Source organism: Platalea leucorodia (assembly GCF_965183815.1).
Source record: "Platalea leucorodia genome assembly, chromosome: 7".
In the NCBI taxonomy this organism is placed as follows: Eukaryota; Metazoa; Chordata; class Aves; order Pelecaniformes; family Threskiornithidae; genus Platalea; species Platalea leucorodia.
Window position 1 is genome coordinate 1474373 of NC_138829.1, and position 27203 is coordinate 1501575.

General features: G+C 46.2%; 3 protein-coding genes across 4 annotated transcripts in view; 1 reads left to right on the top strand and 2 right to left on the bottom strand.

Annotated features, from left to right (window-relative positions):
- Positions 1-3: 3 nt before the first annotated feature.
- FKBP3 (FKBP prolyl isomerase 3) lies at positions 4-5188 on the bottom strand. The gene is made up of 7 exons (XM_082317498.1): positions 5049-5188; positions 4879-4980; positions 4687-4794; positions 4182-4317; positions 3110-3177; positions 1410-1507; positions 4-634 (listed from the first exon to the last, which is right to left on the bottom strand). Exons 1-7 carry the CDS (start codon positions 5157-5159, stop codon positions 580-582), a joined length of 678 nt encoding a protein of 225 aa, XP_082173624.1. The 5' UTR covers positions 5160-5188; the 3' UTR covers positions 4-579.
- A 157-nt stretch (positions 5189-5345) lies between these two features.
- The window catches only part of FANCM (FA complementation group M), an 82191-nt gene continuing 60333 nt past the window's right edge, over positions 5346-27203 (top strand). For both annotated transcript variants that reach the window (XM_082318445.1, XM_082318446.1), the window contains exons 1-4: positions 5346-5880; positions 6668-6840; positions 8546-8623; positions 9338-9496. In XM_082318445.1, the coding sequence (XP_082174571.1) occupies positions 5433-5880; positions 6668-6840; positions 8546-8623; positions 9338-9496 (858 nt within the window). In that variant the 5' untranslated portion in view covers positions 5346-5432. The remainder of the gene's footprint in view (positions 5881-6667; positions 6841-8545; positions 8624-9337; positions 9497-27203) is intronic.
- LOC309593620 (heme-binding protein 2-like) lies at positions 14919-26324 on the bottom strand (the record flags this gene model as incomplete). Its single annotated transcript, XM_082318457.1, has 5 exons — positions 14919-15090; positions 15534-15717; positions 17115-17256; positions 18544-18635; positions 26096-26324. The coding sequence occupies 5 exons, from the start codon at positions 26322-26324 to the stop codon at positions 14919-14921; spliced, it is 819 nt and encodes a 272-aa protein (XP_082174583.1).

Below are 27203 nucleotides of genomic sequence, written 5' to 3' on the forward strand. Positions count from 1 at the left end.
TCATACTCACTCCTGTGGCTACGGGAGTGCTTGTGGCACGTACGGTTCTCGGCTAGAAGGGGGGGACCCTTCTAGAAAACAGCTTTGAAAGAGAAATTTAGTGGATAGAATATAAATGTAAATTTTTTCCTCTTCCCCTCTTCTGCCGTTTTAGGTTAACTGAGGTTGCGGGGTGAGCACTGCTGTGGAACGCAGCAGCCAGGCAGAAGATAAAGCCGAAGAGCAGAGCTAGGTACAAAGTACGCGCTTTCAGCAACAGCTGGCTCAGCACAGCGAGGGGTAAGGACAGCAGCCCGCTGCTCCTTCAGCGGGTGCTGGCCATCCATGCGATTTTCCCCCAGAGCAAGAGAAAGAAGGTGTAGGGTGATATACACAAAAACGTGAAGTCACTTGCATGTATAAACTATGTTTCTTTAGTGGTATGTTACTGTACAGCAGTTGTGGGGCAGGGAAAACAAACTTGATTTCAATACAAGGCCACAGTTGTAACTATATCCTGAAGTTACAAGAGCAAAACCGCAGTTGTCAGAAGCTTTCTTGATCAGAAATGATTCCCAGCAGCAAAGGAAACTCTTCAGGTCATTCGATATCCACCAGTTCCACTTCAAAGAAAAGTTTTGCATTTGGTGGAATCCTGTTAGCACAAGTTAAGGAAGCTTTAAAATGAAACACCCCCCCCCCAGTTACCCTACCAGTGGTGGGAAGCGGCCACCACCTGCTGCCCTGGTTCTCCCGGCGCAGGTTCGTATTTCACTGACCCGCTCTCCCGTCTCCGATTCCCCGCGGAACGGCAGCTGCTGCCCAACACGAGGCCTCGGGAGGCGCTCCGTACCGGCTCTGCGGATGCGCCCCTATTAAGACAAACTTCTCGTTACTCCCCTTCCTCTGAAGATCAGCAGCGGAGTCCTACCTGAACAGCTGCAGCGGGGTCTCCGTTCTTGGAACGGAGGCACTGGCCCCGGGGGGAGGTCAGGCTGCCCTCCTGTGCTGCAGGGGGAAGGATTTCTAGACAGTCCTTCAAAATTACCGTGACGTATTCAGCTGCATCCCAGAGCCAGCTCTCCCAGCCAAGACGTACCCGCGCTCTGCAGCGGCAGCAGGTACCTCTCCTCCCCACCGCGCTGCTTAGTGTCCCCATCCGGGCTGCCGGAATAAGCACGTGGGAGCAGCCAGAGTAAAACAGCAGCAAGTTCTCCTCTGCAGTACTCCCTACGGGAGACTTCCTTCTAAACAAACGGACAATTGCACCCACCCATTAAGTTCACTGGGATTTTTTGTGTTTCTTAACATTCTAAGCCTGCTACGAGTAACAAGCGAATGCTCCCCCTGTTATATCCCTGCCCATAAAGCGCTCTCTTCCACCAAGCATTTCCAAGGTACTTAATGAGGAACCGATTGTGGAAGGATACTTGGCGTCGGGCTGCCCCTTCTTGCCGTACGCCCACTCGGGTTCAATTTCCAGTTGAGCCTTCTCTCCTTTACTCATTGTTAAGAGAGCTTCATCCCACTGGAGGAAAAAAAATCAACAAACCAAAAATAAAAAACCAAAGCAAACTCAAACAAAGACCACAAGAACACTGCGGTCTTACAGAGCTTCAGAAAAAGTGCATTTCGGGTGCTTTCCCAGTTTGCTCCTATGAGTACCTGCGCGCTACCATGTCACCCTCCCGCCCGCCCGCCCCAGGGCCTGCGCCGCGCGGCAGCTTCGCGTTCTTGTTACGGGTGGCAGCGCCCCCCCGGCTGACGCTGGCTGCTCCCGCAGCCGCCCGTGCCGTGCTTCGGGGATCAGATCCGCGCTTTTATGCTGTGACGACATGGGCGAGCCAACGAAGCGACATCCTCGTTCCAGCGTAAGCATCCACAGCCTCGGCACGCGTCTCACAGCGGGCACCGCGCGCGGCACCGGGGGCTCGTCTCTCTCCGCCTCCCGTTCCCCTCCCGTTCTGCAGTGTCAATGCATCAGCGCCTGTTTAGGGCTGATGCTTCAAGACTAACTTCACTTCGGTGCTCGCCCCGCTTCAAGACTCGCTCGCGCTGCCCTAAGCTGGCATTCAGCGCAGCACCGTATCGGCATTTTGCAACGAGCAGCTGCAGCTCCTGCCCGGTAACTGCTTCAGGAAGGCATCTGGCACCCACGCAAACACAGGAGCGCTGCGCCAAGAGACTGAAGGAAAACCCGAGCTGCTTCTGCAGTGCTGGCCGCAAGCCCAGGGGCATTTTCCCCTTCCCAGTTCCAATCCAGTCACCCATAAAGGCCGCCTTCCTGCACGGCAGCAGCATGGAAGATTACGCTGGGTTGGGTTGGGTTTGTTTTTAAGTCAGGTAAGCATAAGGTCCTTCTTGCTTTCCTACCTTGTGCAGGCAGCCACCAGCTTCACCATTGGCTCAGCAGCAGCGAGACAGAGTTAAGCACCTCATAGCTATGCCGCGGTTTGCTCCGCACAGAAGCTGGCATCCCCCAGACACACCCAGTTCACGCACCGTCTGTGGCTGCAAGACGTGAGCACGCAGACGGGTGTGCGCAACGCTCGATTCTACCGAGGGGCTTTCAGTCCGCCTGGCTGCTGCCCCCCCAGCTGCCACCCCCGCAGCACTCACTGCCGGACAGGGCAGAGGCGTCACCGCCTCGACACCGCAGCTCGTTGCAGCGCGGGACGGCAGCTCGAGCGTGGAGTTTCAGCACCCCGCTCAGAGTTAACGGGTGAACTGAACTACGCGCGAAGAGGCGCCGAGGCAAACGCCAAGACGATGCTGAGGCAAAACAACCTTCTGGCAGGCTAAAGCACACCGAACGCACGCAGGGAGCGACGGAGCCCCGGGAACCTTGTCTGTCGTGCAGAGCGCCAGACGCGCAGGAGGCTGTGCCTCTCCTGGGGAACACACAGTCGCTGCGCTGTTTCCACACGCTGCTTAACGAGAGGAATGACACTGCAGGTGGATGAACGCATCCGTAAAGAATAACTATTGCATCCTGCAGATGTAAACACTTTCAACTTGCCTTTTCACCTCCACAACAAGAACAGCAGCTCAAAATTTGTACCCCGGTCATAAACCTTGCAGAATTAAAACCGGTTTTGGATTCTGAGGGAGTTGTTAATGGTTTACTTACACCTCTGATTACTTTTCCTACGCCAACTTTGAAACTTAAAGGTTTGGCTGCTTTTTTCTTCTTTGAACCTGAAAAACAGTTTTATGTTCATTTGCTTTAACATCACACCAGCACACACCATACTTCTGTCTAAAATTACTATTACAATCATGCTTTATACGAATATCTGTTCTTATAGTATTTAGTCCACTGTCAGATTTTAATGGGAAAATTTAGTGCTGTGCACTAAAAACATTATTAAATGTTCACGTTGCACCAAGAGCTAAAGTTGATGAGCATCTTTCAGATGCTGATCCAGTGAACCTCAGAGACTCATTTCTGAATTACTAAAGTTGATGGTACAAGTCGTAAACACGTTAGTGAAGGAAAATGAGTCAACAGGGAAGGTACAACCTCACACAACAAGTACAATAAATGACAGTATTCCAGTGGCAGCCCTGCTGCTCCTCTCAGTGCTGGGCACCACTGCTGGAAAAACATTTCTAGTGTTTCAGAATTCCATACACCTAAATCCTCTGATTAAGAAACTGCCACAAAAATAAACACCAGCGTACTCTCCGCAGTGGATATGGTACACCAGACTACTTGAAATCACTCGCGTTCCAGTGCCTCCACGCGTAAGGGTTTGTTACAGAAGCACACCAAGGCGCGTCTATTTAGAGAAGCCAGCTCCACTGTTGGTGCTCGAGTTCCACAGATACGGGAAGCTCCCCGAGCAGGAACTGTCTTTCCTCCGAAGTAGTTTCAGGGCTGATTAAATCCCTGCATTTCACATTATTTATGGCCTGGAGAATGCCAAACACGAGGTCTGGCAAGATGCAGCAGTGTCACTTGACACCAGCCAGTCCCAAAATACTGCCCTGCATTCCCTCATGGAAAATCGGGCTCCAGGAGCAGACTGCAGGGACACCCCCGGTCAGCTCCACAACACGATGGCAAAAGCGGTTTGTCAGGACTCCCGCCATGCACACCTTCCAGAAGCAAACGCTTGCCCAAGGCTCCGTAATGATTCCAGCTGATTTCCTCTACCTGCATTTGCAACAAGAGCCGAACAGTATGTGTGTGACCTTACTTGTTTGAATGTTGGTATCGAAGACTGTTCCATCCTGCAGTTTTCCTGTATACCAGCAATGAACAGTGTCTCCTTTCTTCGGAAAGTTGGTTTTATCACCCTTCTTTAAAATTGATTTTGTATATTTTGGTGGCCCCTAAGTTTATAAAAACAGAGTTACGACTGCTGCATTAACTGTCTCAGACCAACTACATTCGAGACTGAACAACCACTTAGTTCAAGGCACCGAATGAACACATGCGGTGTTAGTGAACGGCACATTTTAAAGCGTTCATGCATTATTGCAGTGCTGTAACATTGGGGGAAAACGTAGCAGCATAGGCACAGTTTCCAGCAAAGACAGGCTTTGGGAGAGACGCACAGGGGCCCACCACTAATTCAAGTTACAGAAGCTGCGTAAGATTAAGACGCAAACACCACACTCCCTGCTGCAACCAGGTTTTGAAGCCCTGGTTAACTCTGCTGCCCACACGATCGCCTGAACCACGCGAGGTGCCGCACCGACCTCCTCCGCGGCCTCCTCGGGCTTGGCCGCTTTCCCCTTGGCCTCCTCCGCCTTAGCGGGCTTCGCCTTCTCCGCCGCCTTCTCCGCGCCCTCCGTGCCCTTAAACCGCTGCGGGGAGAAGGGGGCGGCGGCCGTCAGCCACCGCCCGGCCCGGCCCCCCCAGCCCCCGGCCCCGCCGCCCCGGCCCCGCACCTGCGTGTGGAAGAGCTGCGTGTAGGCCGCGATGAGCTGCTCCTTATTCGCCGTCTTGGCCACGTTCTTCACCTGCCCCAGCAGCTTGTGCTCGGCCAGGAACTGCAAGACACGCCGGTGAGCGGCGGAGAGATCCGCACCCCCCGCGCCCCCCCGCATCCCGGCCTTACCGCCTGGGCTGCATGCTCCTGGAGGAACTTGATGATATCCTTCTTGGGCAGCGCCTCGCTCCGCAGCTCCTCAGCGCTCCAGGGCTGCGCCGGACCCGCCGTCGCCGCCATTTTCCCGCCCGCCACCGCCGCCTCCTCCGCCGCCGCCTCCTCCTCCCGCACCGCCCAGCCTTCCCGTCGTCCTCGCGGGAGCCGCCGCAGCGGACGAGGGGGTGGGACGGGGAAGAGCCGTCCCCCGTCCCGTCCCACCCCCTCGTCCGCTGCGGCGGCTCCCGCGGGGTTTTCAAGCGACGGCGCTGAGAGAAAATGGAGGGCGCCGCGCCGTGGCGCGCGTTACCTCAGGGCCGGCGGGCGCCGCGCGGCGCGGTCGCTGCCTGAGGGAGGATGAGCGGCGGGCGGCAGCGCACGTTACCTCAGGCCTGGCGGACGGCGGGCGGGAAGGCACCGGAGGAGGAGAAGAAGGAGAAGGAGGAGGAGGAGGAGGCAGACGATGACCTGCTGTTGGTGGCGGCCGCGGCGGCGGCGGACCCGAGCCCGGTGGCGGGTTTCAGCGCGGCGGCGGGGTCGGTTTGGATCTACCCCACTAACTACCCGGTGCGCGGTTATCAGGTGCGCCTGGCCCGCGCCGCCTTGCTGGCTAACACGCTGGTCTGCCTGCCCACCGGGCTGGGTAAAACCTTCGTGGCCGCCGTCGTCATGTACAACTTCTATCGCTGGTTCCCCTCCGGCAAGGTGCTCTTCCTCGCCCCTACCAAGCCGTTGGTGGCTCAGCAGATGGAGGCCTGCGCCCGCGTTATGGGGATCCCGGCCCGGCACATGGCCGAGATGACAGGTAGGGCGGCGGCGGGGCCGGGGCCGGGCCGCCTCGGGGGCCGCCTCGGAGGGGCCGCGGCCGTCGAGGCTGCTTAGCTTAAGGGCAAGCAACGCGAAAAGCCACGGTGGAGGGAAAATAAAAAGTCATTGTTTAGGGCAAGAAGATTTTTAAGGGGTTAATTTCAGGTTTTGCGATAGTTAAAAGCCCGGGTCACCAATAAAAGGGTGGTGAAGCGCTGGAACGGGTTTTCTGGAGCTCTGGGGTGCGCCCCTGTGGTTCACAGAGCCTTGGGCTTTCTGCACAGAGGTGCAAATGTCTGCACAGAAAATATGCTCTCTATGAAACTTAAGCCAACAAATAATGGCTTTTTTTGTTTTTTTTTTTTTTTTTTTAAAGTTTTTGCAGGCCCCTATGAACCCCATGGTTTATTGCTTACTGAAGTAATAATTGCCCTAATGGCTGAATCCATAACTTGTTTTTAAGCGCAGACCTTTGTTATGGATGGTGTAGATTAGGTGTAGGGCTGCGGGAGGCTAGGGAGCACCTTGAGCTTTCTAGCCTTGCTTTCCGCTGTTCTGGATTTAGTGTTTTAATTAAAAAAATCTTCCTAGTTATTGTATTCACCTTTTTTTTTTTTCCTGAAAATGGGACTAGGATCAGGTGCGTGCTATTTTAAAAGGCACTTGTTTCCCAAAGCCGACATGTGTTTGCCAGCCGCATCGGCCTTGTGCTGTCGCTCTCTGGCCGTGGGTCGCGGTGTGTTCTCAGCAGAACAGTTTGCTAATGTTATTTCTTTAATTTTCAGGGGGAACCCAAGCCCTCAGTCGGAAGGAACTGTGGACTACCAAGAGAGTCTTTTTCCTTACGCCTCAAATAATGGTGAACGATCTTTCTCGTGGGACATGCCCTGCTGTAGAGATTAAATGTGTGGTTATTGATGAAGCCCACAAAGCCCTTGGAAATCACGCCTACTGTCAGGTAATGCTGGAGCCGCCCCGCTCTTGTTGTGCGGTTACAAAAAACCTCCCCCAAAATCACTTACAGGATCTCCGTAAAGTGTCACTGGCATCATTGCTGTAGGGAGGTTGTCCTTTAGGTCCTTAGCTTTGCTCGAAAGAGATCAGTCAGTCCTCTACGTCATCAGTGCCTTATTTTTAAGTAAAACCTGTATTAAACCTTGGTAAGGTGAGGTGGGAATTTTTTTAATGTCTGAATAAAATTTTAAGTTTTGTTTCAAAATATTTTTTTGACTGGGGCAATTTAAAAAAAGGTCACTGCTGTTTCTTTCAGATGTGTTTGTATTTGCAGGTGTGCTCTGGTGTGTTTGTGCTATGTTGGAATAGCTCTTAAATGGGGGAGGTATTTTTTTCAGAAAAAAATGTTGGCTTTTTTTGTAAAGTTCTTTATCTTAATAAAACGAATTCAAGATTTCTTCTTAAAATTGGGTTTTGTCTTGATTAGCAAAGAGTTTGTTGCGTTATCTTGGCTTAATCTCCTCATAGCAGTGTGTGACCTAAAAGAAAGTTACAGTTTTATGTACTGGAGAAATTGACTGAATGTAGATGGAGTTGTGTCTAGTTGCTTACTAGGCCTCTTTAGAGGAAAGTAGGTGTTTTTTAGTGCTTTTCTAACTTGGCATGCTGGAAAAGAGGTGGTAGCTTGCCAAGTTAAAACAGTTCGTGTTGGTTTGCCAGTGTTGCAGTTTTCTTCTTCTATCATTTTTCAGAACTATAGCAGCTTCGTTTTCAAAGAGTTTAAGCTTATAGGTTAGTGTATTTCACAATACTGTATAAAAATCTTAAAATATTTTACCGTTACGTGAGTCGCTCTGTAGCACAGAGCCAAGACTTGTATTCGTTAGCTTTTGAGTCGCCGTAGCTACAGCTGAGAAAAATCTCTTCCATCACCCCTTGTCACTCCCCGTGGCTGTGAAATTGGCAGGCTTTGTTCTCTGTTTTAGCTGCACCTTTGGATGATTTTCAGTAGAACTATCAGCACAAATGGAATCCCTCTTTAGTCTCCATTCACTTATTCTCCGTAGCTTTTATGTTATGTTATATTATTTGTAATTTTTGTTGGTTTTTCCCCTCCCTGTGCGGCACAAGGTGGTTGGTCGGAAGGCACAGTGTTCACTGATAGCACTGGCAGACTTCAGCTCTGTGGGGAAATGAAGCAGGGAGGCAATTTGGTCTTGGGGAGGGCTGTAGAATGAGAACCTGGGAGGTCTAAGGAATATTCAGCCATTTTCCCAACTGCTAGTGCAGCCTTTTTAAGTGAGACTCAACTGGGTGCTGGTTGGCATGGCTGGTTGTCATCTAATTTCTGTTCAGATTTCATGGGACTAATCATCTGTGATTTACTTTTTTTAAGAGTGGTTCTTCAAACTTACTTTTTGGCAGCTTGCTTGAGTTAGTGTGCTGTTAATCTTTTTGTTAAATCAAGTGAAAAATCACTTCATAATTTACCAAGGTTGTTCTGCTGAATGGGCCTGGGGTAATATACTTCATCAAGATTAAGTGTTCTTGGATAAAATGGTTATAAACTGAACGTTTCCTCGTTCCCATTTGACTCTTTTTAGAATATTTTGTTAAGTTCTTTCTACTTAGGGGATCTTTTCATCAATATAGTTTGTGTAAGCAAATAATCTCCTTTAAGGACCTTAACGGAAACTTTCCTGTTCTAGGTTGTAAGGGAACTAAGCAAATATACAAATCAGTTTCGGATCTTGGCCCTAAGTGCCACACCAGGCAGTGATACAAAGGTGAGTCAAATCTACTTGCATGGTTGGAATAATGAAGTTTCGGTAGAAGCTATGTTTAATGCCGTTTTATACAGCTTGGACACTGTGCAGGGTACTGAAGTCTATTAGAATTCCACATGAAAACTGAGTCTCTTTACAGCCCATTAGTTGTTGAGGGTTTGTCTTTTTCATGCTATAGACTTTGTATTATTTATTTCCTGACCTTTCTAACAGGAAATAATACCTTTTGGTTTTTGAGAATACAAACCTACATGAACCAAAAAGAATATACTCTCAATGCAAAATGGCTTTCATATTCTGTTCAGTGTAGTGTATTGGGTAAACGTAAGTAAGGCTTAGGTTTTCAGTCTATGGCAGATGGACAACTAAATTCAGTTTAAGCTCCTAGTTCCAGGTTACTTCTCATCAGGTGTTTCACCCAAAGCCAAAGGGTGAGTTCTGTCACTCCAGCCCTCGTGAAATTGCGTGCTTTTTGCATTCATGAATTTACCATATTGGCTCTTTGTATACTACTTGAGATCTTTAAGTGCAGAGTCTTTCATTTTTCAGCTATAGGTAGTAAGTACCTTTACCTTACAATTACATTCAAGGCCTGTTAGAATATGGAAATAGTCCCTTTCATGTGATATTGACTTACATTGTTGGACTGTTAACAAGCAAATGTTTTTTGTTGGGTTTTTTTGGTTGTTTTTTTTTTTGTGGCTTCTCAAACAGGCTGTGCAGCAAGTTATTTCCAACTTACTCATCGCCCAGATCGAACTATGTGCTGAAGATTCTCCGGAAATTCAGCCTTACTCTCATGAGCGACAAGTGGAAAAAATTGTTGTTCCGCTTGGTGAAGAATTGGTAGAAATTCAGAATACTTACATCCGGGTGAGTTGTTGCATTTCTTTGTTGTTAAATGGACAGTGTCACTAAATATATAATCTCACTTCCTATTTTAACATCTCTGTCTAGACTAGCAGTAACTTACGAAGGTAATGCTTTCCTACGCGGTTAACTTTGCCTTTGAGTATAAGGCAAAGAAAAAAACATGGTTTTAACTACAGCAGCTGCTGTTGCACTTTGCACCAATGATACCTGTTACCTTGCAATAACTTAAAAAGCTCTGGTGGAAAACTTCCAGTTGAGTTAGTTTTCTCCTCCTCTTTCGGGAGTCCTTGCAAAATTGCCATGAGACCTAAACTGAAGGCTTCTGAATTCAGTAGTACTGAGATGTTGAGAATGGCCATGCTTGTGTTGTCCGCGTTACTGCCAGCCTTGCGAAGACTGTATATTGACTGAAACATTTTCTCTGATTAAGAATGTTCTTTAGAGCTTTAAGTCATCTGTAAGGGTACTGAGTTCTCCTTCCTTTTTTGTTTGTTTGTTTTTTTCTTTTTTTTGTTTATTTTTCTCTTTAGAGCTTTTTTATTTTGTTTTTTTACCAGTAGGTAATGCCCAAATATAGGACAGATTAGCAGGGACCAGAACTGTTAGCCAGTCAATGATGACTTAATGGTCTGTGTCTTCTCAGTCAGGTACTAGTAAACAAATGGTGTTACATAAGATATCAGTTAGAAAAGTTCAAAATTTATGTTCTTTTTTTGGTAAGAGACATAAAAAAAAAATTAAGTTAGTATCAGACTGTTGGCCTTCGAGTATGTTTTTGACTAAAGTTGAATGGTTTTGGTGTAGTGCATGTGAAGACCATTGGAAGGGAAACTTGTTTATCCATTTTCTAGATTGAATTAGATCAGCTGTTTTCAAACCAGTAACCTGAGAGTGTATGTAAATGAGAAAGTTCCATTGATAAGCTAGCAAGAACTTTAAAGATAGTTTTGCATCGCTGCAGGTGCCTCTGAATGCTCGTATGGAGTGCAGGGATTTAAGTTGAGGTGTTTTACTTGAGATCTAAGCCGAAATAAGTGTGTAGGTTTGGTTAATCTGGTGTCATCGAGGAGTATAGACAAACCTTCACTAAACCGTCACTGTGGCTTCAGTGGTTTCTAGTTCCTTTCTTTGATCTGGTATTTGCATTTGTATCGCTACTGCTTTCCTTAGCAAATAACAACACAGAGGGTGTGAAAGGATGGTGCCCCAGCCTTTTCCAGCGTTTGTGGGCAAGCCAAGGCTTAGTCTTGGAGTCCTTAGCATTTTCAAAAGCGGCTCCTGTACCTCAGTTTCTGCAGAGGTGTTTCTGTAGTCGGGCAGTTTTCCGCAGCACAGCGATGGACCTCGGCCATGCCCTGAAGTTAACTTACGCTGTTACCCTGCTCCTGTGTTTGGCTTCCGAACGGTTTGAGATCAGAACAGATACGTGAGTGCAGCCGCAGAAGCAGGAGCACATGTTGTATACCCTTGTCCCCTGCCCAAAGAATCAGTCGTGAAGTATGTTCTGAACAGCATCGGGATTTAGGAGAAAACTCCAATAGATACATCCCTCTTTGTTCAGAACTGCTTCTCTGGCGTTTGGTTCTGAAACCAATCCTACCAGATGGCCTTGCAGTGAGGAGGAGTGAGGTTGCTAGCAGACCTGCTGGCTGCAGCACGGAGACGTGTAGCTCCGAGCGTTTATTCCAAAGAGTGTATGTTTTTTGGGTCTTAGAGCGACCATTTCAAATTTGAGGCTTAAATTGCTTTTGTAAAATCAGAACAGTAACTTGTGACTTCTGCTCTTTCCATTCAAAGGGAAGATGGCAAAAGGACTTGTATGCCTGTTACAAAAACGAAAGCCAGGTGTACTCTGCACAATAAAATCATTATCTTTAATTTTGACAAACAGTAGCAGTAAACAAGATGACGTTTCAGTGAAAATGAAGGACAGTGTAAAACAGCACAACACCAACAATGCCGGAAAAATTATGTTTATATTTGTATACATACAATAAGCAACGCCCTGAGTATCACAATAGCTGGAATAAACTTTTTAGGCACTAACGCTTGTTCAAAAAATACACCTTATGCAGGACAACATTTATCTGTTAAGGCTGCGTCATTTAATCTTCAAAAAATATGGGTGAATTCTGTTTTATTATCTCCTTTGAATAGTGCAAATCTAATAACTTCAAATTAAAAATGAAAATCCATTCATTAATGGCTTACAAAGTAGAGCCACAGATGGATAATGAAATACCTATTCTGATAACAGGAGTTAGATAATCACGCTTGACATGACGTTTTCAAACTTTGTAAAATGATATATTTGAGTAATAGTAACATTTCCTTGGCATTCACTGGTCTAACTATTAAGTAAACTTTATTGTGTGTCAGTGAAAAAACACAATTCTTTGTGCCCGTGCTTGTGAGAGCCATTTACAGAAGTTGGTACAATGTTCCGTAGCCATAAAGTGTATCTTCAAACTCGAGATTAATTGGTTCTTTCTCAGCAGCAGAAGCCGTCTAACAAAAGTCAAAATAAATACTATCTTGGAATTCACAGTTTTACATAAAACAACACTGAACACTTTGCTGCAGTTAGGGGATCAGCACATTCAGATAAACAGCGTATTTTTATGTTTCAGTAACAAGAATGTTTCTATAACATACCCACAAGTAGCTGAGTCACAGAAGTATTTAGGTGAAGATTGCCTATGGAAAGAGACATAAGATATAGCAAATGCTTTTTGCAATAGGCATTTAAAATGTGAAGTATGTACAAACTGGTCCTTTATGGTGAAAGGATTTAACTACTTCCAATAGCTATTTGACATTTGTTGTGCCAAAGCGTTAAAGTAATTTCTATAACTGGCAAAAGCAATCAAATTGCAGAAACTTCTTTAATTTGCCATAAAATCTTGTCAAAGGTGAAAATTGTTTTTATTTGCTCTTATAAAAATCTTGGAGGGGGTGAGGGCAAAACAAAACCTGTCATTTAATGCCTTCATTGGCCCTCAACTCATTTTTTAAAAACTTTCATTGTTTTCCATTAATTTGTTGGCTTTCACTTTAATACTGGCTGGCATTTCCAACAATCTGAGGAAATGTTAAAAAGAAATAAAAAGCAAAAGAAATAAATCAAGCAGGAAACAGTTCAACATATTGAAAACGAATTCTGATTCCCCCCCCCCCCGTATCTTGAACAAATTGAGAGGAATAAAACACATGACAGGTATCTTCATCATCTTGTTCCGTCAAGTAAGAAATGCTTTGACGTGCATTTAAGTTGGCATATCAGAGTGGTTCCTAGTTGTGCCCACAGCTGGCACAAGCATTTGTGCTGTCACCTGGCAAACCAGATGTGATAGCTTTCTGGTTGGAAGAAGAAAGACCCCAAACCCATAGTATTTTTTGAGACTCTCTCCCCCCAGTCAGTTTAACATCCAGTTAATTTGTGGGAATACAAATGTCTGTGCTGGACTAGTGCAGGATATCTGCACAGCTAGGGATCTCAGACATTCAGAAGAAGAAAGTGAGGATTGCTTTTTTGTTTTGTTTTGTGGTTGGTTTTTTTTTTTTCTTTCTCTCCCCACAAAGACTATCGGTTTCTTTGAGTTAAAACTAAGGCTTTTCTCTTTCTCCGCCCCGCTGACTCCCCCAGTGATCTCCGTGGGCAGCAACCACCAGAGAGCACCTTGGTCACGCGCAAGCACGGCCAGCCAGGGCCAGCCGGCGCTCCGCTCCTGCTGCTCAGCAAGAGGCTTTAGGTGAAGCGTAGAGTCAGTTTTGTGCAGCAGGGAGCCTTGGGAGGCTTCAAGTTCTTGAGACCTGTACATTTATTCCGTCAGAAGTACTACATAAATCCATTTTGTTTGCCAATTAACACTACTGTAAGCTAGCAGACACTGCCATTTTGTATGTTGTAACTGAAGAACACAAAAGCTGAATTTAAAGCCTAAATCCTATGATCAATAAATAACGCTGGTGATATACTTCATGAAATTTTATATAAGACGACAGTTACTTCTATTAAGATTAAACTCTATATCTGTAAGGGGAGACATTAAGAAGGGATTTTTTGAGAGGAAAACTGTTTGCTACCCCGATTCTGAAGTGCGGTAGGGGCTCTTTAACTGTAGTCCGTAGCAAAGCGTGAGTGCTGCTGCCAGAGTTTCTGATGCACGTAGAGCTGTGTGAGCTTGTCTTTCAGTCACAGCGTGCTAGACTAGCAGTTGTCTACTTGAAGAATTATCATAGGGATCAAGGGTGAAAAAAACCAAGCCGCAACACAGAAAATTAGGTAATAGGAAGAAAAATTCTCACAGTGAGGGTGGTCAAATACTGAAATAGCCCAGAGGGGTTATGGGCTCCTCCTCGCTGGAGGTGCTCAAAATCCAGCTGTGCGAGGCCCTGAGCAGGCTGCTCCGCCAGCAGCACTGGCCCTTCTGTCCGCAGAGGGCTGGACCAGGTGACTGCCAGAGGTCACGTCGAGTTTAATTTTTTTCTGTGATTCTGTGAAATATTTGTGTCATTTCTAACATTAATAGCGTGGTACTGCCAGAAGAGTGTAAAAAGTACTGAACAAATTACTTCAGCTGCAGTGTTTTAACATTCAGCAAAGTTATGAGATGAAAGCGTTCAGAAAACTGAAGAGTTAAGAATGACCGCTTTCTATTTGGGAATGCTGCATATAGTCAGGGGATTACTGTGAGTGTGTGATTAAGGTAACCTGTAACTTCTGCTGTTGAGGCTTTAATGAGCATTAGGACTGTTACGCCTTGTTGGTCTCTTCTCAAGGTTAAAAGTACTTTGGTTGAATGCTTTTTGAGGTAAGCATTAAGAATGTCTGCTCCACAGATGATGACGTTAAAAGCAGTCAGCGTTGGCCTAGTTTTGCTCCTTGGTTTAATCTGAGTGGTCTAAATCTGGTAGTTCTCTTCAGAAATTAAGACCTGAACGTTATTTTTCTGAAGCGTAGCCTGCATGTGTGAGGTGGTTTCAATGTGTGTCCCACTGAAAGCCCCAACAGGGGCTTTGTGTAGCTGGTGCAGCACTAGGTGTCCAGGGCCGGGGCTCCAGGATCTCCCCTAGGACTGTCCCAAGCCACAAGCGGTCTAGAGATGCTAGTAAGTGGACAAGGAGAGAGGTCTCTGTCTTTCTTATCTTGTAAAAAAAGATAAGGTGAACTAACCTTTAAAGTGCTAAAAATCTCCATAAAAATTGTGTAAAAACTGTAAAAGTTGACATAGGAAATGGCGTATGTTTCAGGTGTTACCTCTGATCGTTAAGTTGGAGTGATTGCCTTGCTAAACTGGCTAAAAGGCATGTTTCTAAAATCTCTGAGGGTTTGACATCTGGTCTCACGTAGTTCACCTGTCAGATTCTGCTGGTAAATCAGAACTGATTCTTGTGACTGCCAAGCATCAGAAATGGGAGGCTATGGCCTTTCAAGGAACCATATCTCGTTGTGTCGATTGGCAGCAGCTGGATTTGTGTATCCTGCAATGATGAATGTGTCCTGCAAACATAACTCGGGACTCTCCAGAATTTCCGCCAAGATGTTTATTTCTCTCATTATAGAGTCTTCATTGGTGATTCCTCTGAAGCTCCTGTAACAATCAACTTCATATCAAGTTCTTTTTAAAATCCACAGTTTTTCCAGAGCCTAGAAATGCCTCCTTCTAAATTATTGAGTCATGTTTTGCAAATGATACTACCTGACTGTGACTGATCTCAAACACGTAACAGTTTTTTCTTAACATTTTCAGTGATATGTCAGATGCTTTGTTCCCAGCTACACAGAATAGTCTGTGTTTTGAGATGCTATTGTATCTCGCACTTACAGATGCATCATTTTCCCAAGTAAGCTGGTAACCATTATTTCCTGAATATCCCAGTCTCATAAAGCAGGCAGCTTTTAACAATTACTAAAAATCAAGTTTTACTCTTTTGTTAGCTTTTAGAACTTGATTTAAAAGACGTAACATGCCCAGATTGCAAACTGTATCTTTTTTTACGGTTTTTACTAGAACAAAATTAAAATGTTTCTTACCTACTATAAACAATAGTAGAAGGCCATTCTTCAATGATGATGTCAGAGTCGAAAGGCTGCGGCGGCTCGTCCTGCAGCACTTCAGGCAGGTAGTACGCTACTGTCACTGACCGCATCATCTCCGATTGAGATTCGTTTGTATGGACTATGGTTACAATGGGTATTGTTATCCCCAAGTACAGTCCTGAGGAGACATACGTGAGCTTTTAGAAGATACAAAAGAAGCTCTACATACTGTGCTTGACTTCTGAACTCATACTGAATAATATAAAGTGAGTGTCACAGAGCAGAGTTGCGTTACTAAGAGGAATTCGGCAGGATGTTTTAGAAAATGGGTTGTGTATTCCAAGTTGGAAGTAGCATTTTACTATGCCTTGTAGTTTGTGTGTGTGTACACATATATCTCTAAAACCTACGTGTGCAAATATGTGTGCATGTGTGTCTAAAATGTAGTATTTGGTGAGCACTCCTGTCTTCAGGTAGGGCAAGGAGTTTGACTTAACTTCTTTTCTCCTCTTAAGAGGGCTGCGTTTATCTTGTAAACTGACCTTGTGTCATGTTTTAAATATTTGGGAGCAAAGAATGTAGGCAAGATAAGGGGGCTGCATTGTGAATTCATTTAGGATTTGCTGTTATCAAAAATGTTGCTATATTTTTGCAGTACTATAAGAAACGGTTGTTTTGACTGTGCAGGTAGCAGTGGCGACTGGGAATGGGAACTTCGCTTCTGTACACAGTTTGAAAACAAAACTGCACCGTTCTGAGGCCAAAATCACTTTTAAACCACGTTAAAGTGTTAAAAGAATGGGGAGAGTGGGGAAAATACCTGAATAAGGAAAAGCTTTTGTGATCAGTGTTTGTAGTTTCTTGGAAAGAAAATTAAGGGCTGACTTGATTACAACACGTGCACTATTACAGAACAAAACACTGGGCACTGCAAAATTTTTTAAACAACCGGAGAATGAAAAAAAAAAAGAGAACTGATGGCTGGAAGGTGAAACCAGATTAAATTAGAGTGGAAACTAGGTGCACATTTTTCATGCAGGCACAAGCTATCAAGGACATGGTGGACTTGCCATTATTTTTAAGTACTTGAGTTAAAACTGGATTATCTGTTTGGAAAATAGGTTTCAGCCACAGAGATTTTTGGTGTCCATTCAGACATGGACAATTTAAGTGTCATAAACAAAAACGAAGGAGGCAAAACATCACGGTCTCTTTTGGCATTACACTCTGAATAGGTTCTTAGAACAGGCGATTTCAGTACCGCTGTGACAACTAAACCTCTCAAATTCCGTAGCAAAAGCCTAACTTATAGCTGACGGCCTGCAGAAACCGCCAGCGTCAATTCCCGAGCAGCTGTAGTGGCCACAGTGCCCCTGGCAGCAGCGGCGGCAGCAGGTATGCGGGGGGAGCCGCGCTTCGCTTTAGACTCTGCTGGAAAGGCTGCGTTACAGGAAAATGTCCCTATAGAGAGGGGGTGTATTTGTAAAAAGCTAATACAAGTATCTCCCCAGTTAGGAGGAGCTAGTGCATAAATATAATGTTTTAACTTTAATGTGGAATTGTGGTACCAATTACCTGAGGAATTCTGCTCACAAATGTACCTCATAAGCTTCATGAATCCAAGGCATATGCTCTGTTCATACTGTTTTTCTTTCATTTTTATACAAGCCCATTTGGCTTTTCCGTACTGACGTTTTTCATAAAGCAGATCTCCAAGCTGCAAACACAGTAAGATGATAATTCTGTATTTTAAGTTAATCATCTAAAAAACCCAAGCAAACAAATGAAAGTCAAACAATATTTCAGTGCTTTACTTATAGCACCAAGAAATCAGCTTCTCTAGGTGTGTGAGCAGGAGAATGGCAAGCCTGAGGAATGATTTTAAGCCTCAGTGTCAGCTATACCTTAAGTGCATTCTGTTTAGTACTTAGTTCACATGCGCTTCATTTCGAGGTGCAAGCTGGTATATAATCAGCAGATATCCAAAACCAATGCAGCGTCTGCATCTTACTTGAGTACAAGAATAATTGCATCTTTTTTTCAACCGTCAGTGAAACGATCTTGAAAGGAACATGTGAATTTCAGTCCTTCCTCGTACAAATCAAGAAGGGATATGCTGCTGATCTTGGACCAAAATTAATTTCAGCAGACTTCTGGGTAGTTCTTTAAAATAAGGGATCTTGTGGACTTGCAGTATTAAACATTTAGTTGCAATTAATACTGAATAACCTTAATTTTTTATCTGCAGTTATTACAGTAGAACTGAGAAATTTCAAGCATTTAATTACAACATAAGTAGTCAGGAGTCCCAAACTGTTTAGATGAAATACATTCAATCAAATTGCGACATTTATAAATTTGAATTATATAGATCTATTTAAAAGAAATGTGACAAGAATTCCTCATACATGGTTAGTAAAGATTTTCTTGATTTGTCATGTATGTAAGGTTAGATACTTGTCTGCACATTTCCTGAGCTGTAAACAATTTGCTGGACATCAATTTCCATTTTTCGTTAGAGGATAGGCTGGTTTTGATGAGATGGGTTTGCAGATTGCTTCTTTGATTGATAATGACCCACGATACAAAAGTACGTATTTGGTTTTAAATTAGATATTAATCTCTTTCAAGTATTCTTTGCTAAGGTTTATTAACATGATTGTGTAGAGAAGCAAATGCATTGATTTAAATGAAGAAAATAGGCATTTTTATTTCAAATGTCAAAATATGAGGGTGTTTTGTTAAATTAATTATAAAATGTCACAAAATGCCATCTCCTGACATTCCTGCTAGTTTCTACCTTACAAAAAAGAAAAATTCACACATGTAAAAGTGGCGAGGTGTTAAAAATGAAATGTAGTTATCCAGTTATAATGCTTTGCACTTAGGATGTTAAAAATCCTAAGCGGTTAAAATAATTTTATAAAGAAACACGTTTTTGGAAGAAGCTAGGTATGAATACTGAAAACACTGTTAAAACCTCAACTGGGAAGGGAAACTGTACGTTTTCTTTGCGCTGGATCAGGGTAAATGGGACGGTCCGTCTGTCCTGGGGATTGTTACTTCTGGTCAGCTGCTGGATCGGCTCTGCCATGTCTGCAACAAAATAACACACGGCCAATTTTAGAGACAAAGCTGCAGAAACGAGTCTGGGCACCTTGCTTTTGTAACAAGTTTAGATTGCTCTTCAATACTAATAGGAAAGGTTAACCGACTTCTGTCTCTGTAAGGCTAGGACCAGACCTCGCTCTCCCACTCCTCCGGTATTGCAGTTACACAAGCACCTATGGAAAGCTTCTGGCGGTGCCCAGTTTTCTGGCTCTGTGCAGATGTTGCCAATTCTAGCAGCTCTTTCAGGGTTGCACCCACCTGTGTACCCACATGAAGAAGTAAATGGAATTGGCTGCTCTTGTTCACAGGTTCAAGGAAATACTACTGTGGAAACTTTGTCATTTCCTAAAGATGTTTTATGTCTAATATTTTACTTCAGTGTTTGATATTATGCACATTTCGGTGCTACTCATCAGTCAGGACACGTGTCGGGTGTGAGGCCTGGGTTGTCACTCAGAAGCCACGGTGCCTGGGTGGCTGGGGCAGCGCAGGCAGGCGGGGATGTTAGCCGGGTGGCCTGGCTAGCTCTGCGGTTAGGGCCAGCCAGCTACCACGCCGCTTCTCGCTCTGATTCGCTGCTAGTTGCAGTCTCGGGAGTGTTATAACTGAACCTGACGGACTGACCAACTGATGGCGTTCCAGCTGTGGTGATCCAGCTTCTGTATAGGTAAAGTGGAGTTCTGGGTCTTAAGTGAATTCCATGATATTTGTTTTTTTGTTTTTTTTTTTTTTTTATGCAAGCACTTCTAGTAAGACCTCGCAAGAGGGGAGGATTTAAAAATAAAAGACAAACCAATATTTTCATTAAGAAGGCGAGGACAACATGAACTTTTGTTTGTAGCTTCAGAGGGAGACTTCACAGAACAGGACACACGCTGGGCTGTATCAGCAAGACTGCAGCCAGCCCATCAAGGGAGGCGACTGCTCTGTTCAGTGCTTGTGAAGCTGCATTTCACATGCTGTGCCTGGTTTGGGGCTTCATGGTACAGCAGTGGCATTGATGAACTCGAGATGCTTCGGTGGAGGGCCACCCGGCTGGTTCAGGCAGATGAAGTGCAGAAGGGGCTGGGGGAATGTGATGTGCTCAGGCTGGAGGGGAGAAAGTGAAGGTGGGATCGAAGTGCAGTCTCTGCTACATAGTGGAAGGATGTGGAGAACACTGAGACTCTTTAGATGTACACAGTGATAGGGTGAGAGGCAGCAGACATAAACTGCCACATAAAAAATTCTGATTAGGTATTTAAAAAAAAAACCAAAACAACCAAAACTTAAAAAAATTCAGAGAGTGACTGAAAATGGAGTCAAATCCAGTTGGCAGCCAGTCACGAGTGGTGTTCCCCAGGGCTCAGTACTGGGGCTGGTCCTGTTCAATAGCTTCATCAGTGATCTGGATGAGGGGATCAAGGGCACCCTCAGTAAGTTTGCAGATGGCACCAAGTTGGGTGGAAGTGTCGATCTGCTGGAGGGTAGGAAGGCCCTGCAGAGGGACCTGGCCAGGCTGGGTTGTTGGGCCCAGGCCACTGGGTGAGGGTCAGCAAGGCTCAGTGCCGGGTCCTGCACTTGGGTCACAACAGCCCCAGGCACCGCTGCAGGCGTGGGGAGGAGCGGCTGGGAGCTGCCCGGCGGGAAGGGGCCTGGGGGTGTTTGTTGACAGCCCCTGAACATGAGCCAGCAGGGTGCCCAGGTGGCCAAGAGGGCCCAGGGCATCCTGGCTTGTATCAGGAATAGTGTGGCCAGCAGGAGCAGGGAGGTGATGGTGCCCCTGCGCTGGGCACTGGTGAGGCCGCCCCTCGAGTGCTGTGCTCAGCGCTGGGCCCCGCACCCCAAGGCGGCCATGGAGGGGCTGGAGCGTGGCCAGAGCAGGGCAGCGAGGCTGGGGCAGGGGCTGGAGCACAAGGCTGGGGAGGAGCGGCTGGGGGAGCTGGGGGGGCTCAGCCTGGAGAAGAGGAGGCTGAGGGGAGCCCTCCTCGCTCTCTGCAACGGCCTGAAAGGAGGCTGGAGCCGGGGGGGTCGGTCTCTGCTCCCCAGGAACAAGCGATGGGACGAGAGGGAACGGCCTCAAGCTGCGCCAGGGCAGGGTTGGGTTGGGTATTGGGAAAAACTTCTTCACTGAAAGGTTACTGTCAGGCCCTGGCCCAGGCTGCCCAGGGCAGGGGCTGAGTCCCCATCCCTGGGGGGATTTAAAGAACGGATAGATGTGGTGCTCGAGGACATGGTTTAGTGGTGGGCCTGGCAGTGCCTGGTTAATGGTTGGACTCGATGATCTTAAGGGTCTTTTCCAACCTTAACGATTCCATGATTCTGTGATCAACCCCTGGGACAGGGGCCCAGAGATGTTACGGAGCCCCTGAGCAACCTGAAACCTGAAAGTTAGCAACCTAACTTTGAAACTAGCCCTGCTTTTAACAAGGGGTTAGATTACAGTTCTCCAGGGGCTCCTCATACCCTAAATTATTGCATAGTTGTGTATTAATTAATTATACATATTATACCTATTTAATGCAAATAGATGCTTATACTTTCTCTAAAAGAAAAGTGCTGAAACTATAGATGAGGGAGGAGAAAAGAGTCCTGTTAAGTTAAAGAAATATAAGATGAGGAAACTTAAAATTCCTCAATGTGGACTTCACTGAAGACCTGTATCTTAAGATGACGTGGTTGTTTAACAAAGAAATTGGAACATGGCTTTGTGTCAATTTAACACGATTTCTTTTTGTTGCACAGTAGTTTTATCGGTATGTGCTGTCTGATTAGGTACCAAGTACATTAGGCAAAAGGTTTTATTTCAGTTTGGAAGGGGCAGAAGACTGTTGACTGGGAATGAATATTGACGTTCTGGCAAAATTGAAACATGACTTACACAAAGGTGGGAGCAGAGCAAAGCAAGCTTCGTAATTTGTGTTCTGTTTGTCAGGTTCCATTACGCTTGGCAGAAAGAAATACAGTGGTTCAATGTTCTCAAATAGTCGTAGTTACCATAAAGCATTAGTAAAGATTAAGTGGAACATACCAACTTTATTTGACTAATAGGGACATTGCGTGTTTTGCACGCTCCTTTTGTTTGCCGTTGTCTGTCATCTTGCCCTTTGGAACAAGAAGGGCTCGGAGTACAGCCTAAGGTGTCATCTCTTTGGTCTGAGCGCTCACGTTTTGGTGGCGGACCACTACGTGAAGGAGAGCGTCGATACCTGACTGCTGTTGAAGAACTCCAAGCACCTGCATGCTCGCTTACCGATACTGAGGTGGAACTGAAATGCACGGTGACTTTTTGAATGATTCTCACATTTTGCAAGATATTAAATAACGAACCTATCCCCTCTTTCTAGATGTAGCGACACTAGCAATCACCCAGTCTGTATTCATCGTTACACTTCCCAGCCAAGCTCAAATGGATAGAAGGAGCAAATATATTATACTTGCCTATATAATACTAGCATATTTTAGGACTTCTGTTCTCCTACAGTTTCATAATTTAAATACGGTTGGATTAGGTGTATTTGCAATTATGGTTACCTTGACATCAATTCTAGCGGCCGTTCGTAAACCAATTCTGCTTAGAAGTTGATCCCTAACAGACAGGCTTGGAAACTCTGGATGTAAGGGTAGTCTTAGGAATGGAAAGCCTCTCTCCCAAAAGAGTTAGTCCCTTGCCTTTCAAAGTTGAAGTAATATAGGCATTTGTGTACTTTGATAGAGGATTAGAAACTTAATTTTTATGTACGGTGTTTGAAGTTTGGATGTGAATTTCTGCCATGCTACCTCATAGCGTGTATCAGACATGCATGAAAAGGATGAAAGTTTCAACTGAAATAAGAGCCCTTCTCTTGGGTGTTTCAAGTGCCTCAGTATTTTAAGTGGAAAAGGCAGGACGAGGGGGAAGAGAGTATTATCCGTGTTTCAGAGAACAGGAGAATTAACTTGGCCTAGGTCACTTAGTAAATATGTAGCCGAGCTGGGAATCAAACCTACATCTCCTGGCATTCTGCAGGGGTTTTAGCTTTAAGACTCTTTGGCATAGTAAAGATCCTTTTAATAAAGGGGAGAAAGCTACACTTCGGTTAATTTTAAACATTTTTTTTAAAAATGTCATTGGGAAACATTTAAAATGTAAGTAATAACTGACATGGAAAATTGATCTCTTTGGAAGCTGAGAGAAAAATAAAAGTAGATTAGACTTCAGCACTGAATTTTCTACAGGGTACTCAAGAATTAGGAAACATTTTAGGACTCTAGAAATGTTAACTCTATTTTTCAGTTCCTTTATTGATAACTGTGTGGGGGTTTTTTTCCTACCCTATTAATGCATAGGGTAGGGATTACAACTAATTGAAGTCCTTTCAGGAGTTTTATTCTTCAGTTCATGAATCCATGCCGGTCAGGCATGACAATAGAACATTTGAATTGTAAATATCTTAACCTGGACAAAACTTAGATTATCCTGCCCAAAAGCAAGCGAGTTGCTTGACATGCCGTCTGTCAGTCCAAGCTTGCAAACTTGAATACTGGTGTGACAAAACAAGGCAGGAAGAGTTGTAGCAGTGTAGCTAGGTAAAGGCTTGGTTTAATTAAATTTCAAAATTGTGAGTACAGTTGCTACTATAGGTAGGTATTGTGAAAGAGGCAAACCTTTACAAAAGGAGCTATATAGGTAAGGCACGTTTGACAAGACTTGTGCATAGCAGCAAGATTGAACAGTATTTAAATTGTTGCATGTCTTAATTTGTGTCTGATCAGACCTGCTGGGAGTGTCACTGAAGTGGGATGTACTTGCCAGCTGCGCCCTTAAATAGCGTACACGTGCACATAACTCTGTCCTTCTAGAGAAGAGGAGATGGCCTTGTAATGCTGGGAACGGGAGGTACGTTGGAACGGGTGGAAAACCACCTGCAGTTCTGGACCTAAAGTTCGATCTGCAGCCTGGGTACCCGACCTCGGAGCCCGCTGCTTTGTACGCTGCGTGTCTTCATGCCACTTCAGGCGTGAGCAAGTAGGTGGCTTTGACGGGTAGCAACTTTCCTGAGCTTGCTTGTTCGTGAATGTTCTTGTATTGAAATTAGAATTGAGAAATTTAAAGCAACTGCTGTAGTATGTGTTCTGCTTCTTTTGGGAGTAGATAAAATGGAGTTTTCAAACCAAGACAGATTATACCTTCCTGCACCTTTTAATTTTCTTTTACCTTTTTGTTGCAAGGTTTGGCATAGGCCAGTCAGTCAGTCTATAGGATTAAGAACTTGTTAACAGCAATAAATTGATATGCCAGCCATATAAATATCTGTTGTTCACATCTCATAAAATCTTAGATATTTTTTTTTTTAGAAGGCTTACAGGGTTCCTGTTACCCTTAAAAGGTGCTAACAAAAGCTACAAAGCAAGTCATCTTTTTGAAAGGTATATTGTCACCATGGAGCAAAAGAGGTGTCAGAGCTTGTGGCAGTCCAGAACTGTTGATGAGAGGGATGGTGATTTCTTATTTTGCAGACTTTGCCACTAGACTATAGGAAACAGCGTTCTGTTGTTACGGTCTGGAATGCGCTGTCGGCACAGTTACCACGCTGGCAGTCAGTAGTCGGCCACGTAAAGTTCGTGTAGGTTCTTAGGTCATGGCTTCAGTGCCAGCAGCTGCTTGGATGGGGCGCGCTAGTCACTGCTCCCTGTCGACAGGGAGGATTGCTCCCAGGAGCTCATCCCGTGTTTCCCCTGGGTATTCCCTGAGGCCCAAGTACGCTTTAGCGGACTGGGTGCTGAGCATGGATGTTAACAGTTAGTTTGAACTCTGAATGGACCATGTAAACTTATCTGGCAAACTCTTTTAGGCTCCTCTAGTTGGGTGGCAGTCTACTCTTGATGTATGGCTTTGGACAATATCTGAAGAAAATGGCTTCTGTTTAGATTTTTGTAACATTTGCTTAGTGTTACAAAGTAAACCTTTTATAATACAGTAACTAAAATGTGCTAAATTACTACTTTTGAGTATTTCCTAGACTGGATATCCTGCCTATCTTAGCAATCATGGGTATTTCAGTGCCTTGTTTCACTACGTATCAGAGTACCAGATAATTTTGTGGGAAGGAATCTTGTTTTCTGCTCCTCTCCAGGAGCAGCTTAGCGTCCATGCGCTCACCCCTCGCTCACGCGTGCCTCAGACAGGGAGCCCCTCTCCTCTCCCCCTCCATGCCCCTGCAGAATCGGAAGCCGTCAGACGTGATGCGCTGGCGCTGCTGGCCCAGGGCACCCAAAGACCCCCCTCAGGGGGCGGCCAGAGCAAGACGAGCCCGAGAACTCTGGTCAGACTGGCCTTGCCCTTCTTTTAGTACCTGGCGGGGCGCTAATTTCCAGTGTTAAAACATTAGAACGGTAAGATGAGGTTTCTAGGCATGACTTAAAAAGGAAGTTGTACCTTCTTTGCTGTGTTGGAATATAGAAAAAGTTTTTAAATAACAGTCGTTTCATTTTGGTGGTGTCTAGAGCAGCCTGTTCAAGGTTTTGCTGCTTCCCACGCTCTAGAAGGTGATTTATCTGAGCAGCAGGGATGCTAAAGATCCCTCTACTTCTCTACACAGGACGGTGCAGGTGAGTTAAAGTTTCTGAATGAGCTAAGTTTGCAGTTAACTCACAACAAGCAGCAGAGACTATCTGACTTGTTACAGTCTTTCAGATTCTTCGGTCTTCCTTAAAATGGAAGATAAACAATTTCTTAGTAAGATAAGCCTGGGAGGGTTACTGTCAAAAAGCAAAGTCGGTCCTTTTACGTGTTTACTTTGTGCCACCTTTTAATTCAACCATCTTTCTTTACAGAACTAACCTCTCGGTTACAGTGAGCGGAGATTCTTAAGAGAAAGCCTTTTGCAGGTAGTCAAGTTTATTTAAGACTGGAAACTCCCGTCAGTCCTTTTCAGTATAAATAGGTCAATCCACTACTTCTACAGCCGCTTCTCTAAGTCAGAAACATCTTTTGAGCCGCCCTCGCAAAGCCGTAGCTCCGGCGTTGTGCGTGCCCGGGGCGCGCAGGAGGACGCGGGGTTCATTGCCGTTCCCTGCGCTGCACCGCCCTCGGCCTGGCCGCGGCCGGTGGCACCGGGCGTGCCTCGCCGCGGCTGTCCGGCGTGGCCGAGGGCGGCTGGGGAGGTGAAGGGGGCCGGTGGGGCCCGGGCTGCCCCAGGGAGGCAGCTGGGTCCCAGTCCCGAGGACCGGCCCCCCCGGGGCTCTCGGGGAAGGGAGCGCTCCGCTCCGGCCCCCGCGGACCTCGCCCCCGGCATCGGCCGGGCAGACGGAGCTGCCGAGAGGGACCCCCTGCAGCCGAAGGTCGGGAATGACTGGGAAGGTCGCGGTACCGGCCGGTAAGCCCAGAAACGCCGCCTCCCTAATCCCGCTGGAGCCCAGCGCGCTGCCGGGGGCGTAAGCGGCTTAGCCCGGCCCGAGCGCTGCCCGTCGCGGCCGGCTCTTACCGCGGGGCACGTCCACCTGGTGCCCCCTGCCCACGCTCTGCCAGTAGCTCAGCAGCCGCTCCTGCTCCTCGTCCTCCATGCGCTCGGCCTCCTCCTCCTCCGGGCTGCTGCCGTTGCCGTGGTACGCCGAGTCGGGGCTCTCCTCCGCCAGCCCGTCCAGGTCCTCCAGCGTGATCATCGCCGGGGCGCCCGGCTCCGCGCCGCCCATGCGGCAGCCGCCCGTCTCCATCGCGGCGGGCCGGGCCGGGAGCGGCTGGGCGCGCCGCCGCCGCGCCGCCTTATGAAGGGCTGGCCCGGCCCCGGGCGCGGCGGGCGGGGTGCGAGCGCGGCAGGGGCGGCCCCCGCGCTGCCCGCCCGCCGCCGGGGCAGCGCCGCAGGGCGGGGGGAGCCGGCTTTGCTGGCAGTCCCGGTGCTGGAGGATCCCGGCAGTATGGATCTCCAAGAAGTCTGTGTTTCGGATGTTCTGTCGCTATTAACTCATGCTCTCTTTCCTAGCTGCTCTCTTCATCGTGTTTTTTCCCCACTGCTCTTCGTGTCCTGTTAGTCCTTCTTTATGGTGACTTTCTTTTAATATTTTCAAACCACGCTTGAAAGACAGATCTTTCATTTTATTCCAGAGTGTCTACGAGGTCATTCCAAACCAGCTTCTGTCAGGAGTGCAAAAGCCATGGGTCATTTTGGTATTGGAAGTCCAGCTTTGGAAGTTGACAGCTGCCTAATTTTGCCATTGCTGAGGCAAGCCTTTCTGAGAAAGAGGTAGATGAGCAGGCCTGTTATGGGAATGGCTATGACAGTTAAAGCAGGATCTGAATTTGAATCAAGGGTCTGTGTGGATCATGTGGTTCTATTTGTAGTTGTCTTTCATTCCAACTTTAATTTAATGTGAAATAAGTGTTGTGGTCCTTTTTGTGCAGGCAGGAAAGGGGAACCTCTGGGCTTTTAGAATTTTAGAATAGCAGGAAAGTAGTCCTCTCTCGTACACTGTTGAGATGCTTGTCGGAGGAGACCAAAGGTTAGGGATGTAACTGTTGACTCTCTGAGGTGATGCTTAATCTCCCCCCTGCCCTCCTTTTTTTTTTTTTTTTTTTTTTATTTTTTTATTTTCCCC